Source organism: Cheilinus undulatus, linkage group 18 (genome assembly GCF_018320785.1).
Source record: "Cheilinus undulatus linkage group 18, ASM1832078v1, whole genome shotgun sequence".
Lineage (NCBI taxonomy): Eukaryota > Metazoa > Chordata > Actinopteri > Labriformes > Labridae > Cheilinus > Cheilinus undulatus.
Genome location: NC_054882.1, coordinates 16209945 through 16226447, shown reverse-complemented (window position 1 = coordinate 16226447; position 16503 = coordinate 16209945). Strand labels below are relative to the sequence as shown.

The 16503-nt window shown below is 37.9% G+C and overlaps 1 protein-coding gene across 1 annotated transcript in view; it reads right to left on the bottom strand.

The window, feature by feature from the left end:
• The window catches only part of cdin1 (CDAN1 interacting nuclease 1), a 107475-nt gene that overhangs the window by 78656 nt on the left and 12316 nt on the right, over window positions 1-16503 (bottom strand). Inside the window, exons 3-5 of the mRNA XM_041812791.1 lie at window positions 7256-7301; window positions 4704-4768; window positions 3828-3888 (exon numbers count right to left, since the gene is read on the bottom strand). Coding sequence (XP_041668725.1) covers window positions 3828-3888; window positions 4704-4768; window positions 7256-7301 — 172 coding nt within the window. The remainder of the gene's footprint in view (window positions 1-3827; window positions 3889-4703; window positions 4769-7255; window positions 7302-16503) is intronic.

Below are 16503 nucleotides of genomic sequence, written 5' to 3'. Positions count from 1 at the left end.
GCCTAATTGGGGAGCAAGAGTAAATTTGCCTTCAGCCTTTACTGAGACTCGTGTGTTTCATCTTTTCTCTGATGCCTCCTTTTAACACCGAAAGCAGAAAGGCGTCTTTCTAAACAATGCCCTCTAACCTCAAGTAGTATTTGTTAAGTCCTCTATAAAACTGCTCCAAGGAGCTTGTTAAAAAAAAGCCAAACATGCCTATAATAATTAAGCACAGAGTGAAGTTTATATCTTCATTAAGACCTTTGATAGCCATTTTTAGCTCACAGTTACAGTTGCTTTCTGCTCATTACTCTGCTCACCATTCACACCCCTGGATAATAAGGAAGCATCAGACTCCTGGTAACCTGCATCAGAGCTGACACATGAAAAATGGCAGCATTACCAACGCTGGCCCAGCCTGAATAAGAACCACCTGATTAGTTCAGGTACTTGCATCTCCCTAATTTTCATATTAATCATGAGTCCATCTGCATTCACAAGTCAGCACTTAACAAGTTTAACATGTAAGTAAGATTCACAGAAGCTTGAATACCTGTAGAAAACAACTACTGTGCAGGACTAACTCTGTTTCTATAAGGCAGAAATGGGCAATGCATGCAGTTCATCACATCTGCAAGTGTTATAAACCTTGCTTGTTTAAATAACCTTTACATAAAACTTCACACAATGCATGCAAAAAAAGAACCCAGAGTCCTCATTCATGGAACACTTCTGCAGGAAAAAAAAAAAAGAAAAATCCATGAATAGTTTTCATCATTGTTAATCATTTCCCTCTGTTGGAGATATATTGTCTCATAAAGGGATGAAACTACATCAATTAGCGGTCTGGGAGACCATGAGTGCTTGGTTTAAATGTTAAGTAGCATATTAAAATGACAGTTAAATGGTTCATAGACAGTTATCTCTGAGCTGGATTTAATCCTTTAGAGGAAAAAAAAATCATGTGTCAATTAAATGGAGAATGAATAATGGCAGTTAGCTTTGAGGTGCCACTGATGCATGTGAGCCACTCTGATTTTAGATTAAGAAACCCTCCAATCTGGTTGCCTGCTGTAAAGCACCAATAAAAATTTAAATGTGTATTTAAATATTTTAAGGGGTTACACTGAAGAGTCTACCTATCAATAGAAGACTAAAATGTAAAACTAACAATGTATTTAAATGAAAGGCTTCACATAATATGTTGCGCAAAATACTGCCCCCAACTTTGAATGTTCTCAATCAAAAACCAAAAAAAGCTAATCTGCTGCTGTTGCTACACTTATTTCTTAGAGGGGTTAATTCTTTGGTAATTAATTAATGACAATTTACTTGTATCAGAAGTAAAAAACACTAGGGTCATTGTAGGTATCAATTTTCTCTGTTAATTGTGCTCGAATTATCATATATGGACCAGGTTTCAGGCCTGGAGGGCAAAAAGAGTTAAGGAACATGTCTGCTACCATTTTCTACACTGTGGAGCTACAGAATGGCTTTTAAAGTTTACTTTCTTTGAAATTCTGCATGTTTACATGCTCTGAGAACCAAAGGAAAATGAAGATTAACTGATGTTTAGGGCACTTGAGACAATCATACAACACCTGGGACAGTTTTTTAATCACTAAAACCAGCCTCCTGTACCAGGATGACATACATGGGTCAGGATTTTGGACTACTGCACCGGTTTTTATGAAAAATGGCTTTACAGCACACTTCAAAAATCATAAACATTGTAATAAATGCACTTTTAATTAGCATATTATGTCGTATTTATTTTGATTTTTTTAAATCAGACTTCTGTTTTGCTTTTTATTTTGATTTTTTTTGTTTTCCTAGATATTTAATAGGAACAATATTTTTTTTTTGCCATTTTCAGATAGTTATTTTTGCTGAAAGACACAGGACTGTAGTATTATTTGGTACGTTATCCTTGATGGTGACTGTAATTGTAACTAAAACCTGTTTCTATTATATGGATCTATCTTGGGTTAAATTACAAAAAATACATTTTATTGATTATAATTGTAAATGTATTTATTCTATCATTTTATGATATGTTTGTTTAAGTAATGTTAGGAATGTTGGGGCGATTGTGGTCAGGGAGGGCAGTGTTGGGGGGCCTCATACCAGAGTCTTCAAAGGGCCTCACTTTGGCCAGGGGGCAGCCCTGATCATTCATTACACATTAAGCTGTGTTTTAAGGATTGGAACGTGTTAATTTATTCATTCTCAAACTTTGAATTTGTGTATTTTAAGGACTTGAGTTTTAGGCTAGAACTACTAGTACATGTAAATATCGGTATTGAAAAGCTATGAATTGCTGCTGCAGAATAAGGATATTTCAATAGAAAAATGTGTTACTCGGTTAAAATGTGTTCAACAGATTTTGTAGAGTTCTTTTAGTCAGGTATCATAACAAAGTGTTATAAGACTCTTGCAATAAATCAGTTATGCCAAAGTCAGTGTGCTGTGATTTTACTGGTATTGAACTGCATCACATTGCACTGTATCTACAAACAAACATTTATAAATGACTTTTATAACACAACATAGATCCAAATCAACTCGACTTATCATAAGGGATGTCAAAGTAATTTTTAATCATGATTAATACCAGGATTTCTGTAGTTAATCGTGATTAGTCACACCCCTTTAATTGCATTTTTAAAGTTTACTATTTCGCATTTTAAACTGTTCTTGTGTCATTTTGGATTTTTTTACCGTCTTAAAATAAGGGTAATTGACTTCCTGTGCTTCCTAACCCTTTTAATAGACAGATAAAAGATTATGACATGAAATTATCCATGGTTAAAGAGACTTGTTAAGGATTGAAAAAGAACTAAGGGACAGTAGACAGGTCTAATAACAAGGTGCAGATGACTTCTGGCTTGTTCGCTGAGCAGATTTTTTTTAAAAGAGTAATGAGACATTAAGAAGGGAGAGCTGCAGTGGCTTAGCACGTTGTTTCTCAACTGGTCTATTCTCAGGAACCACCAGTTTGTTCAATGACAAATTGCGACCCAGATTTCCTAAAATGTTCAACAATGCATGTTTATTTTAATGTATAATGTTGCAGTTTGGATCTTGAATGGTACAAAATACATGACCTAAAAGAGAGATAATGTAAAACTGGCACGTTACACATCCCATTCCCCACAATTCCCTGTAAATCTTTGCCTATTTTCAGAAATCTTGCAAAATTAGTTAATCACAATTAATCTTGACAGCCCTACTTATCATAGATGCTGATAAACAGTACTGTATCTTATCATGTTGTTTCATTTCATGTCTCGCATTACATCATATATCACTCTGCAATTCTCCCCCTTAGCACGAAATGTAGAAGCTTTTTCATGCAAAAATAAAAATCTTAAAAGTGAATCTATCTCTAATACTCTATAATAACCCTTATTTATCTCTATTTGAATGTAAGGCTTAACTTATAGCTCCCGGTATTAATAAAACAACGTAACTGTGCTCCTCTAGCCTCCTGGAGTACAAGTGATGCAGTGATGAAGAGAAGAATTAACCACTGACCCTGCCCTCACCTGTCCACAGTTTGCTGCAACTCTGCTTGAAGTGCAATTTGGAAAATGACATAATAAAACACAAAAACTATTTTCACATCTGCTTAATGGAGGAGAGAGCTAATTACATTAAATAATTGATAATGGAGGAGACCATTTTACCAATTTTGATAATGGCTAACAGACTAGGCTGAATACCTATGACTGCTCAGAAGTTCAACCTCTTCATTTATAGAAAAGAGACCAAAACGTGAGGAGTTTTGCTTGTTTAAAAGGTAAAACAAGAGAAAGAGAGAGAAAAGAAGGTCATGTCATTACCTCATTGGCCAGCTCCAGCAGGACAGGAGCGGTGGGATGTGCCTTGGCCCTGTTCAGATACCTTTAATATAACAAAGAAAAACAAGAGTGAAAAAAAAAAAAAATGGGCCACAAAAGCCAGACAGAAGGACAGAGGGGACTAGACCAGGCTAGCCAAGACATGCTAATGTCCCTGATGACTTTGCCCTCAGTGGCATATGGCAGGCTTGGTGTGGTTAAAGCAGCACTGCTTGAAGGGCTTCAAATTTCCTTGAAGCCAGACAAGCATATGATAGTTAGTTAACCCCTGCCGCCCAAAAAAAGCCTTTTTTCCCTCGCCAGCTCCCCACAGATCTTCCCCAGATCATCTCTGAGGTTTGTTGTTGTAAGTGGATTAGAAGTGCATTACCCGGCCTTGTTTGCCCCAGAACAATGGCCTAATAAGCTAGATAAAGGCTAATTGCAATATGCAAAGAGGATTTTCCCCTCTACAGCCTCTTTTTCTGTTTTATTTTGTTCATTTATCTCTTTTCATTCAATTACACATCATCATCCCATCATAAGCCAGTGTAAGGCAAATGTCCAATGGTTGCTTATTTATTTCTGCTTTCAATTTGACATGGAGAACAGAGCTTTAGCTTAGCAGGTGCAAGTGGAGGTCTGGAATGAATCCTGAGGGTGGTGATTTGTTTGGAGGAGATTATATCTGTCACGGTGGCCCACCTACTCTCCGGCTGAGGAAGGGACTTTGGCAAGTCAGAAAACGGGGGGGGGGGGGCAAAGAGAGAACACGAGAGTAGGAGACAAGATAACAACAAATACAGAAAAACAGAGATAGAGATGTGAGGAAGATATACAGAGTGTGCCAGACAGAAGAGTAATAAAGTAATACAACACCTTTGATAGTGGCTTTCAATAACATCTGGAGCGTGGTGTCTGGAGATTGTTCTTTTGGTTCTTTTCTGTCACACAGAGAACACACATGTGATTAGGACAAATGTAGTATAGTAAATAGCACTCTAATATTAATCCTTAGGGGAGATTGTGCACATTTTACATGCTTTCATTCTTCATTTTTTTATCATTTTGGCTGTGTTCATATATACAGCATGGATTTTGGCAAAATTGTGTATTTTTATTTGATCTTATTTCCAGCTCAGCTCCTACAGAAAGTCTAAAACACACCGTTTATAAGCAAAAGTTACACTCAAGCTGTTCAGTGCAAAAAATGCACCATTAAAACCCATTCAAACTGCAGTTTTTGATCTCACTTCCATCAAAGCATAATACATGCATTTTATCATATCAGGGTGTCAATCTGGGCTTTGACCTTGGAACTGATCTTTTTTACAACCCTCCATCAGATGGCGTCATTTTGACCATATTTGGCATATCATTAGCATTAGCGTTATTGCCTAAGTCATTTTTCAGCCAAATTGTGATATCTGCCTAACTCTACTCTCCTAATGCTGTTGATTCATTCTGCATTATTTTTCTAAAACCCTTAAAATATGACTTAGGCAATCATGCTTTGAGGCTAACAATATGGAGAAAACAAAAAGTTAAACATGCAAAAAAATAACTGCATAAAAATGAGTGTTGCTGCTAATCTTGGCATATCCAAGGCTGCAATAATTCAACACAAAAAATTTCTTGCATGTAGTACATTGAAAAGAATTAATTTTTCTGTGTTAATTATTGAAAACATGGTAGCATCATGACAAAACCCGACATTCAATGGATTAAAATCTTTACAAATGAATGAATATTTGATATCAATGATAAGTTCAGTAATAGGGTAACAGAATAAGCTCAATGAAAGTAGGAAAAATATAAATGTTTAACATTTTTAAAGCTACTGTATGAAAAGCACATTTTTTGCACTTAGCATCATGAGAGTGAGTATTTGACGTTGCAGAAAAAAAAAATAATAATGCAAAAAATACAGTGTTGCCACTAATCATTGACATATCCCAGTCCATGATTATTCAACGCAAAAAAATTGCTTTGCAAGTAGTACATTTAAAATAATTAATTTTTCTGTTTTTGTTTTATCGAAAAACATGGTGGCACCTTGACAAAAAAACTGAGATTCAAAGGGTTAAAATGTAAAAAAAATAATGAATATTTGATATCAATAATCAGGGCATTTTTAGATGAAAGTAGAATTAAATATTGATACATATTATTTTTATAGCTACCATATAAAAAGTGCATTTTTTGCACTGAGCAGCATGAGAGTATTTTATATTGCATCAAAAAAAAAATAATGCATAAAAATCAGTGTTGCCACTAATCATTGACATATCCCAGGCTGTGATAAAACAACAAAAAATATTTTGCATGTAGTATATTGAAAATAATTCATTTTTGTTTTGTTTTTCATTGAAAACAAGACAAAAACTATTCAAAGGGTTAAAATCCTAAAAAAATCAAATTAATATTTGATATGAATAATTAGGACCGTTGTATGTGAATTGGCTTAATGAATGTAGAATAAAATATTCATGTATAATATTTTTATAGCTACTGTAAGAAAAGCACATTTTTTGGCACTTAGCTGCTTGAATGTGACTAATCGCAAAACAGTCCCTATAGGTTAAAAATTAGGATTAAAAGGACAAATACCAGGGTAATTTGTGCATTTTTCAGCCTTTGCGCCTCTCGTTTCCTCTTTTGCACAATGAGTCTTGTCCTGCAGTAATTCAATTTTGATAAGTTTGCCCGGGGTCAAAGTGTGCCAAGGCGACCTTGTTCAACCCCCCACCCCCTCACTCAAACCTTGTATTCATCTCCCCTTTTTCGATCAGACAATGACCCTATTCCACTTCCCTGATATATCCAAGCAATTCAATTGCCCAAAAAGCAGGAGGATAGGGGAGAAAAGAGGAAGAGCACTGGTTAAAAACAACTTATTTAAAAACTACTACACACAGGAAAAAAAAATGTAATTCCACCGAGACAGGCGGTGTGACTGACACCTGTCAGGGGGATGATAAATGACTCCATTTTCTGCCTGTGCTGCCTTCTGCCACTGGCGGCAGCGGCCATTTATCATCATCCGCTGTCAGCCGTGGAAAGCAGCAGTGACAGTGCGAGTCAGCAAACATTTAGCACACGCAGCCGCACTACACGGGGAAATTATTATTGTCAGAATAATAATGGTTTAGCATAATTTATTACAGGTCCACCAAATAAGCAGGGGCTAGATGTTATTAGACAGATGGATGGGAAGGCTTGGCAGACATCCACTGAGGCTCAGGCAGGCAAGGACCCTCAACGTGAACGTGAGATGGAGGAGGGGGGCGAAATAAACGGGGGGTATGGTGGTGGTGGGGGCATCCTCCAAACCAATCAGAGAGCTGGCAGTTCAATTACAAAGAAATAAAGGGACATTCATCATTCAATTAGGCACCTGTCAGGGCTCACAAAGGAAGAAAACTTCTAACCTGGTACTCCAGGGAGAAGATGCTCAGAAGAGTGGACTGCGAGTGACTGGAACAAATAAAAGAAGGACAAAGTTAATTACCAGAGTGCATTGCACAGAGACAAAAGGGAGAGGGGGAGCTTCAAAGCTGGGGCCAGCTGCCCTGTAATCTAAAAGAACATGAAAACAAGTGTGGCAAAGTTGTTCCAGATGAACACCTCTGACAAAGGATTCCTTCCACGATGGCGTGGGGGTGGGAGAAAAGAGGAGGATGTGTGTGGTATGAGAGATGAGAAATAAATAGTCTGCATTTTTTCCAATCACTCATCGTCCATCCTCCTTTTTCCTCTAGTTAGATTTCTGCACACTTTATGTTTTCTTAATTCAAACATGGTTTATAATTAAAAAACTCCAGAACATTCACTCATAAAAGCCATGAAGAAAAAGAAAATTGAAAAAGTGATGCAATTCACGCAAATAATTTATTAGATTTAAGTTTAATAGCTTGGAGAAATTGCAATTACATGAAATACACTCCACAGTTGCTACATTGCTTTAAAAACAGGGTTTGACCACTGTGAGCGTGTGTATTTGTTTGTGTGAGCTATGAACACGGATGGGAGAAACTTCTCCTGCTTCACTGTCAGTGCTGGCATATGGGCCGTCCTGGAGCCCTCCCACTGCAACTGATGGGCTTTGAAAGTGGAAACTTTCACTGTAGAAAGCTTGGATTCCCAGGAGTCGGCGGATTCCATGGGCTGCCATAAGTTACATTCATCTCCAGCTCCATTCAATGTCAAACACCTGGCAGAGAGGCAAACCTGGAAAACAGTCAGCTCCGAAGGGGGGCTCCCAGGCTTCCTTCCATACCCATCCCCCCAGCTCCCCCAGCATCCTTGGAGTTGAAGATATTTAAAACGGTGACATGTTACTCTAATTGGATCATACATACCTCCACCATGCATATCAAGGAAGAAAACCCATAGGAGCAGTACAACCCTGCACTGTTGGATATCCCTATAGAAACTGCTTTGTGGGGGTCTCAAGTGTTTTTGTCTCTATTTACAGCTCTCATTACATTAGACTGGTGGATTTAATGGACTTTACATCACAAGTCACCTGAGAGTAGTCTGCAAACATCTTAGGTTGTATAAAACACAGAAAGTCTTACATCACCCATTGGTTTCCAAAGAGGTGTTATAAAGCTCAGTGATGGCAGCTGCCATATTGGAAATCTGGACTCTTAACTTTTGTCAGTCTGGTAATACACAAGTAGGTGGAGAGCAAACAGCTACCACCTGTCAGCTAATGTAGCCACGACCCCCTTCATACCTTATTAGAAACCTTCTCATTTTGATATACTATAATATGTGGATTATACTGTAAATTACACAGAATTTAAAGGGACATTTCACCGTTTTTGAAGTTGGGTTCCATGAGATACCTAGCATTGGTAGTGGAATTAGCCTCCAGTGATTTCAGTGATCACTGCTCTTTTAAGGTCCTGCTGGTTTGTACTGGCTAGGAAGCTAGGCTATACAGTGTGACAGATGGGTACAGTTTCTCTGTAGAATTTTGCAAGGTTTTGGTAAAAGCAGGCCACAAAACAATGCTGGCTCAAACGTACAGACTATCATCATTTTTAGAGGCATTTTACCTAGAAAGCCTGTGTGTTTTGTCACTATTTTGTAATGAAAGAGCAAGTAAACAGTAGCCAAAGTTCACTTTGCTAAATAGTGAAAATTTTCCAATCGCAACCAATATTGTTTTGGGGCCAATGTTTACCAAAAACTTGCAAAATTCCACAGAAAATCTGTACCCACCTGTTACACTGTATAGCCTAGCTTCCTGGTAAGTCCAACCATTCAGACCTTCTTAAAGGAGCAATGCTAGCTGAAATCAACGGAGGCTAATGCTACTTCGACTCATACGACCCAACTTCAAAAATACTGAAATATCTCTTTAAGAAGCCATCTGATTTTGGGGTTTCCTAGATGTAAAAAAGTTCTTCCTGCATGACCATTTTGCATTGTGTTTGGCATGTAAGCAGTTTCTGTGCAAATTTCTCTGTTTTCGCCATGTGGAGCTTGCATTCCTATGGTGATAATTGTGAAGCACAGACCTTTAGCTTATGAGTTATATGGCCAACCTCCACTGCATACTTGTTATCTAAGTCAGTGGTGCTCAACCTTTTAGGCTCATGACCCCCAAAGTAAAGGTGCCAGAGCTCAGGTGCCCCCGCTCTACCTGAAGGTGGTTGAACACAGCCATACACAATCAAGAATAGTCATGTGCAGACAAGGCTGCCCATAAGAGGTATAAAGGGGGAGCTTTCTGGGACCCAGCCAAACTGGAGGCCAATGGAGGTCAGCCAAACCATGATCCATTGTGAACTTAAGCGGTGAAAATCATATTTTATATTTGACCTGAATAATAACCACTCTTATCAAAGAATCAAATATCTTTATTTATTAATTTGTGTAGCAAATATCCTTTTATAAATTAAAATAATTTGTTAAAAAAATAATTAAAATGGGTTAAAAGTTGATAAAATTGGTTAATAATGGCAAAAAATGGAAGAAAATGTGATGAAATTGGATTTCTAAAGAACAAAAGCACTCAGACAAAACAACTACTAAAGGCTTTTATTGTTAAGAACTTGTCAGAAACAGCATTTATCATTGGTTTAGCTTAGCTTTAGCTTCGTTAGCCCCTATTAGTTGGTTAGTCGACGTAGGTCGTAGCAGCAGTCACACTGCTAGATGGTCTTCCTAAATTTTTGACACCTGTCAACCTGTCTCACACTGCGACGTAAGACCAGCGTTTAAAAGCCACGACCAAAGATATCACCATGATTGGTCATCTTCCATCTGGGACAGCCCAACATTGCACAGTGTATACCAGGCTTGAAGAAATGAGCGATTACGACCAAGTCAAATTTTTGAACTAGGCTGCAAACCAGTTTTTGATTCTGAAAAACTGTCTATTTTACTATGGGACATACTGGGGATTCCTTTGCTTTTGGATGGAGCCTCAAATGGACACTCAGGGAATTTGGTTTATTTTATCAATACCAGAAGATGCAACTTGGTAAATAGTAAAATATTCAGTCCACCAGCCTGTGACATCAGTCGCCCTAAACTCTGAAATAATCATGTGGCACGTAAACTAAACCAAAGGAATCTCACTTTTGATTCATGTGTGGAGTTAGTCACCATATTTTAACAAAAGCATTTCAACCACTGGAATTCTTCAGTGGTTTGTGACGACTAAACCTACCAAAGACGTCATCCTGCTCTCTCCAGATGCCACTTTTACTGCACTGTCCCGCTGCAGAACACCCAGTTCTCAACTTTTTAAACTTAATGCGGCTTGATCCATCACACAGAGAAGTCTCTTCAACCACAAAAAGTAAAGGAACAAATGTTTGAAGTGAAGGAGAAGAGGGAGAAGCTGTGAAAAAAAACACTGCCACCTCAGCATTAATTTACAATGATGCTTGGGGATAAAGGGGCCGCTGCAATTAAGTGGGCCATTAAATGGTCAACTGTCAACATGTGGACACTTAAGGGAGGGAAAAAAAATGTCTTCCACACTTCAACCTTGCACCTGAACATTTCAACAACATTACGGCCTTATTGTTGGCATGAGCCCATCGCCATCCCCCTGCAGGAATAGACATCTGTTAGGTTTTAAATGGATTACTCTCTATAATGAGCATGATTACTGCTTAATTGCTAAATCTATACCCTGTTAACTTTAAAGGGACATAAACTGCTCTTAATATCTGGGAAAAAATATCTGTTTCTAAAACATTAACAACTTTGGGGGCTTTTGTTTTTCTTTTTCACCTCTGTCTATCCTTGCCCTCCTCAAAACTGGAGATACGTGTAAAAACACAGAAAAATAAGAAGTGAAAGAGTTGAAAAAGATACATACAGTTGAGAGCAATGCTAAGATATGAAGGAAGATACCTGGATCCAAACCAAGAGCTGTCTGGGTTTTATAGAGTCTGTCAGGTTTTACACTGTGCTCATATTGTATAATGCCTTTTTCCCATTTAACAGACATTAAGAGTAAGTTACTGCAGGGTTTACATTAATGTATATCCAACCTGTGCTCTCTTGGGCACAGTCTGCTCACTTTATGCTAATATATGTAGCCAAGTGCAGTCTGACAATGGGGATCACATCTGCCTCCTGCACAGTAGCGATACATTTTTACTGCAGTACATCCCACCCATGCATCATAATACCAGGATTGTGAGGACTCTATTTCAGAGGTTATTAAAATGAATAAAGTTACAAGAAATGTTTCTGAACCCATCTTAAACCAGTTTTCTACTTGCTTTTTGAAAAAAATCCTGTGAGGAACTTTTAGTTTGTGTCCATGTTGGCACCCCCATAAACAAACAGAGCTTCTCATATTTCTGCTGGTTTTGTCCCATGCATGTGCAAGGAGTATTTTATTAAGCAAAACTCTGAATGCATCACTTATTTAAATTAAGTTTAAAGTTAAGTTAAAATTAAGTTAACTAAATTAAGTTAAGTTTAAATTTTTTTTGTATAAAAATAAAAAAAGGATGTGCACTTGACATGTACTCTGCAGCAGTGGGTCAGATGTTACTGCGTGTGTATAGTATTCACTTCTACTATGCAACCCAACTTCTTCTCATTTTACTTTTTAAAACTCACAGACAGCCAAGTGGACAAGTCAGAAGCAAGGCCACCCATAAGGGGGGATAAAGGGGAGAGCCTCTGGGGGCCCAGCCAAACTGGGGGCCCATGGAGGTCAGGAAAATCATGGTCCAATGTAAAGTTAAGCTTTGATAACCATATTTCTTTTTTCAGCTGAGTATCGACCACTCTTATCAAAGCAACACATCTTTGATTTATTTATGCCATAGTACATAGCCTTCAAATCTAAACCCCTTTTATTAGAACTAAATTAAAATGGTTAAAAGTGGCAAAAATTGGCAAAAAAGGTGGTGAAACAGGATTACAGGTGGCAAATGTGGGTTCAGAGTGGCAAAATTGTTGAAAGAAATTTGGAGATACAGGATTAAAAGTGGCAAAAGTGAGTTCAGATTGTCAAAAATGTAAAAAAAAAAAAAAAAAGAGATAGAAATAGAATTTAAAAGTGGCAAAAGTGGGTCGAAAGAGGCAACAAGATTGGCAAAATGGCACAGATTGGGTGAAAGTAGTTGAAACAGCCAGAAAAATTACTGAAAAGTAGTTAATTGTGGCAAAAACTGGTTAACAGAGGCAAAAATTGCTTGGTCGCAGGGTTGGAATGAAATGTTTTCATCTGCCTACCACTGTGGCTGGTGGATTCAAATACACCAGCCACAAACATTTTTTACCTGCTGCTCTATGTTAACAGCATTATTTACTGGGGTAAAATATAAAAATGAAGTCTTACTGTATTTAAGTTAAAGACTATTTAATAAGAGGGAGTTGCTGTTGCTAATTTCAAGCTGCGTTTTTTTTAACAAATATATCCTGCACTGTAGAAAATTCTCTGATATTTTTTGTGCACATTCTGTAGCCAAATTCAGACTTTCTTGGATTTGTGGCAAGCGAGACATTGTTTCAAACACTTCTTTAGTAGATAAAGCAGTTGTAGTGGAGAACTCTCCTCTGATACTGATTCAAACCCTCTCAGCACACAGCTGCCTGTTAACAGTTGACAGCAGCTGTGACAGAGGGACAAGGAGATAGGTTTGCTGATGAAGTAGGAACGAGCAGAAAACAGGGGTTTATTTACAGCATTTACGCTAATAAAACCAGTCTTTTAGGTAGACTATTTTTATTCACCTGCCCCAGTGGCTGGTAACTTGAGCAAGTTCACCTAACACTGAAAGATACCTGCATTTGGCTGGCGGAGGGTGCTAATTTCCCATCCTTGTGGGTAGCAGCAAAAATGGACAAAAAAGGTGGCGAAGTATGATCAATAAATGGTGAAATGGGTTCATAATACTTTCATGTGTTTGAAGTGGCAAAAATGAGCTAAAATTGGCAACAAACTGGCAGAAAGAGTGGAAAAATTGATTTTTAAAGTGGCAAAAATTGACAAATCGATGGTGATATATGATTTCTACATGGCAAAATGGTTAATAACGTTTTAATGGATTTAAAGTGGCAAAAACTGACAATATAGTTGGTGAAATATGATTAATAAGTGGCAAAAATGGACAAAATAGGTGTTGAAATATGATTAATAAACGGAAAAATGGGTTAATGTCTTAATGGGCTAGAATTGGCAAAAAATGGCAGAAAGAGTGAACAAAAGGGGTTACAAGTAACAAAAATGGATTTAAAGGAGCAAAAAATGACAAAATAGTTGGTGAAATATGATGAACAAATGGAAATGGGTTAATAATGTTTTAATGGATTTAAAGTGGCAAAATGGGCTAAAATAGGTATTGAAATATTATTAAGTGGCAAAAAGGGTAAAAAATGCCTTAATGTGTTTGAAGTGGCAAAAATGGGCTAAAATTGGCTAAAAACTGGTAAAGAGTGGACAAAAGGGGTTACAAGTAACAAAAATGGATTTCAAGTGGCAAAAATGGACAAAATAGGTGGAGAAATATGATAAATAAGTGGCAAAAATGGTTTAACAGAGGCAAAACATTGGCCGAAAATGGCAAAAAAGGCAGAAAGGATGCAAAAATTGATGAACAGACAAGACAAGATAAGCATCAATCCTACTGATCCAAAACATACTCATTGATATTATCAATAAATCTTGACTGGGTAGGGCCAAATTGCTGGGCTTATCAGGGGCCCAGCCAAATCTGTGGGCAGGCCTGGTCAGAGGTCATCTTAACCTTTTAAATGTTCTCTTATCTCATTTTCAATCCGTATCATGTCCCTTTTTCCCTGGCTAAGTTCAGGTTAAAAACCTTCAGTCTACCAATAAAATCTAAACAGGAAGTCTGTGTCCCCGAGTTTAAGACAAAAATGACACTAAAACAGTTTAAAATGCACTTTACTCAGTGCTATCTGCCATAGTTTCACTGTTTTGTTCTTCTTTCTCCCCTGTCAGATCATTTCTTATTAACATTACAATCAGAAAAATTAGAAACCCTTAAGTGAGGAGTCATGAATTAGTGTCTCAGTCAGTCAAACTGGCAGGGAAATCTGTTTGCAGTGTCACATTTGTGGTTAACTAAATTATCAATATTTGGCACCAGCGATTTCATAATTGTATCATGACTCAGGAGGATGATACTTGGCCATATTACTTATTTTACTTTTCCCTTTTCCCCACCTTAATGTGCTCCTTGAATGCCTCAGTGTTGTCTTTTAGCTCCAGTGGCCACACAGAGAAACCCAGAGCACAGAGCACCACAGTTCAGCAGGGCAGCCATGTCCGAGTCCTTTGCCCCAGGATCCCTCTGCATACTAGGATCAATTGCAAAAGAAGAATGAAACAAATTGCCCAGAATGGTACAAGTTCCCCAGCCACGCTCGGGGGGAGTAGGCAATTGGTCAGCGTAATGTGTTTCTTTGCCAGACCAGTGGACGCTTGCCACTTGACGGATAGCGCGGACCTCATTTTCAATTTCCACGAGAGTCTGCGGGAGCAGGAATGACAATAATTACGCTATAACAAAGGCGATGCCGCATAATAGTTCTAACATGTTTTGTCACACACGGAGTCATGAAGATTCAAAGCTTTCAGGAGGAATCACAATTAGCGGGGTGATGGTGGGATCGCTCCTGCTCTCTTTTGCCGCCGTTATATAACCGTTCTGACATCTCAGGGCACCTCAGCAGACAGAAATTTTAAAGATTGTAATAAAGTGAAGGAGGCTGTGCAGGGGTCATATTTTTCATCTACTAGGACAATAGTAGGCAGTGAGATACCCTGTTGTGCTTCTGCTAAAGCCATTTCTTGTCCACGGTCCCCTGCAGGCTTGGAGGATTGTATGGCCTTGCACAGGGAGATGGTGAAGGGGGGGGGGGGGTATCAGTAAATGTAGAGGAATGTACTCTGAGTCAGGTTTTTTTTTTCATCTTTGGGGAAAAAAAGCTTCAAATAAGAAGCTGCTTATTTGTCTTCTTAAACATCCATGAAATTATGATAAAATTAAAAACAGTGAAACATTTCTGCAGTTATCCCACATTTGCATACAAGACTGATGTTGCATTGATTAAAGTAGAAATAAGGCTTTGCTAAGAAGACAGTTGTTTTGCTTTAAAAAAAGTAGAACTAATTTACCGCAAAGGCACGTGTGCTCATTGTGCAAGTATTTGTTTGAAGCTGCGTTGCACACTGAGATTTGTGTTTGTTTCTATTTGCTTGTCAAAATATATCACATTTATACATTAACGCATAAAGATTTTTTTGGTACACATTTGTTTTGCTGCTGATGACGGTAGGCTTAGCGGAGAAACAGATGTGAGCATTTTGCCTATCAGCATGTGTAATTAGCAGCATTTGCATATCCAGAGTGTTCATTCAGCTGTTTTTCACTTTATAAAATATTGATCTGTATGAAAGTGGATGCTTAATATATCATTGTCAGCAATAGTCCTATTGCTTGAGTGAAATAACTGCATGCAATCCAAACCCTGTCTCCTAAATAAGCTGGAAAAGTGCTTTAAAAGTTAAAGGACTAATCTGAATATTTACACACGCTCTGGAAGAGTAAATCATTCCATTCATGCCATTTCCTTTTTGAAATAGCTTCATATCCATTAGTAAAAATATGTGCTGTGCTTCAATTAGCCACATCCATGCCCTGAAGAGTCACACCATGCAACACTCCCTGCATGCAGATCCACCAAATGCTAAGTACTGTCGCAGCATATGATACCAATGCCATTAGCCAGGTGGCTTTCATTACCCAAATTACAGCTATTGTTTATAATTAATTATTTGTAAATAGGAAGATTCTGAATATAATTGATAGCTCAGATTTCACCGTCTCCTATTAATTAGCTGGATGGAATTTTCTGCCGCCGTTTTCCCTCAGATGCTGATACTCTCTGAATGCACCAGGCAATTCAACACTCAAACGTAGATTTGTCAGATTCATAAGCAGAGGATAGCCTGACTTAATAGAGCCTAAAGCTCTGACTAGACAGGCATACCAGCTCAGTGACAAAGTGAAAGTCCTTAATTGTTTTTAATTTAATCTGCTGCTTTACTATTTTGGGTGCCAGTGCATATTAATGCTCTGTCTTATGTTGTAAGGAAGGGTAATTAGGTTGAGAGTGAATGATTCCCTAACCACTCTTCTGTCTCCCAACCTTCTGTTTC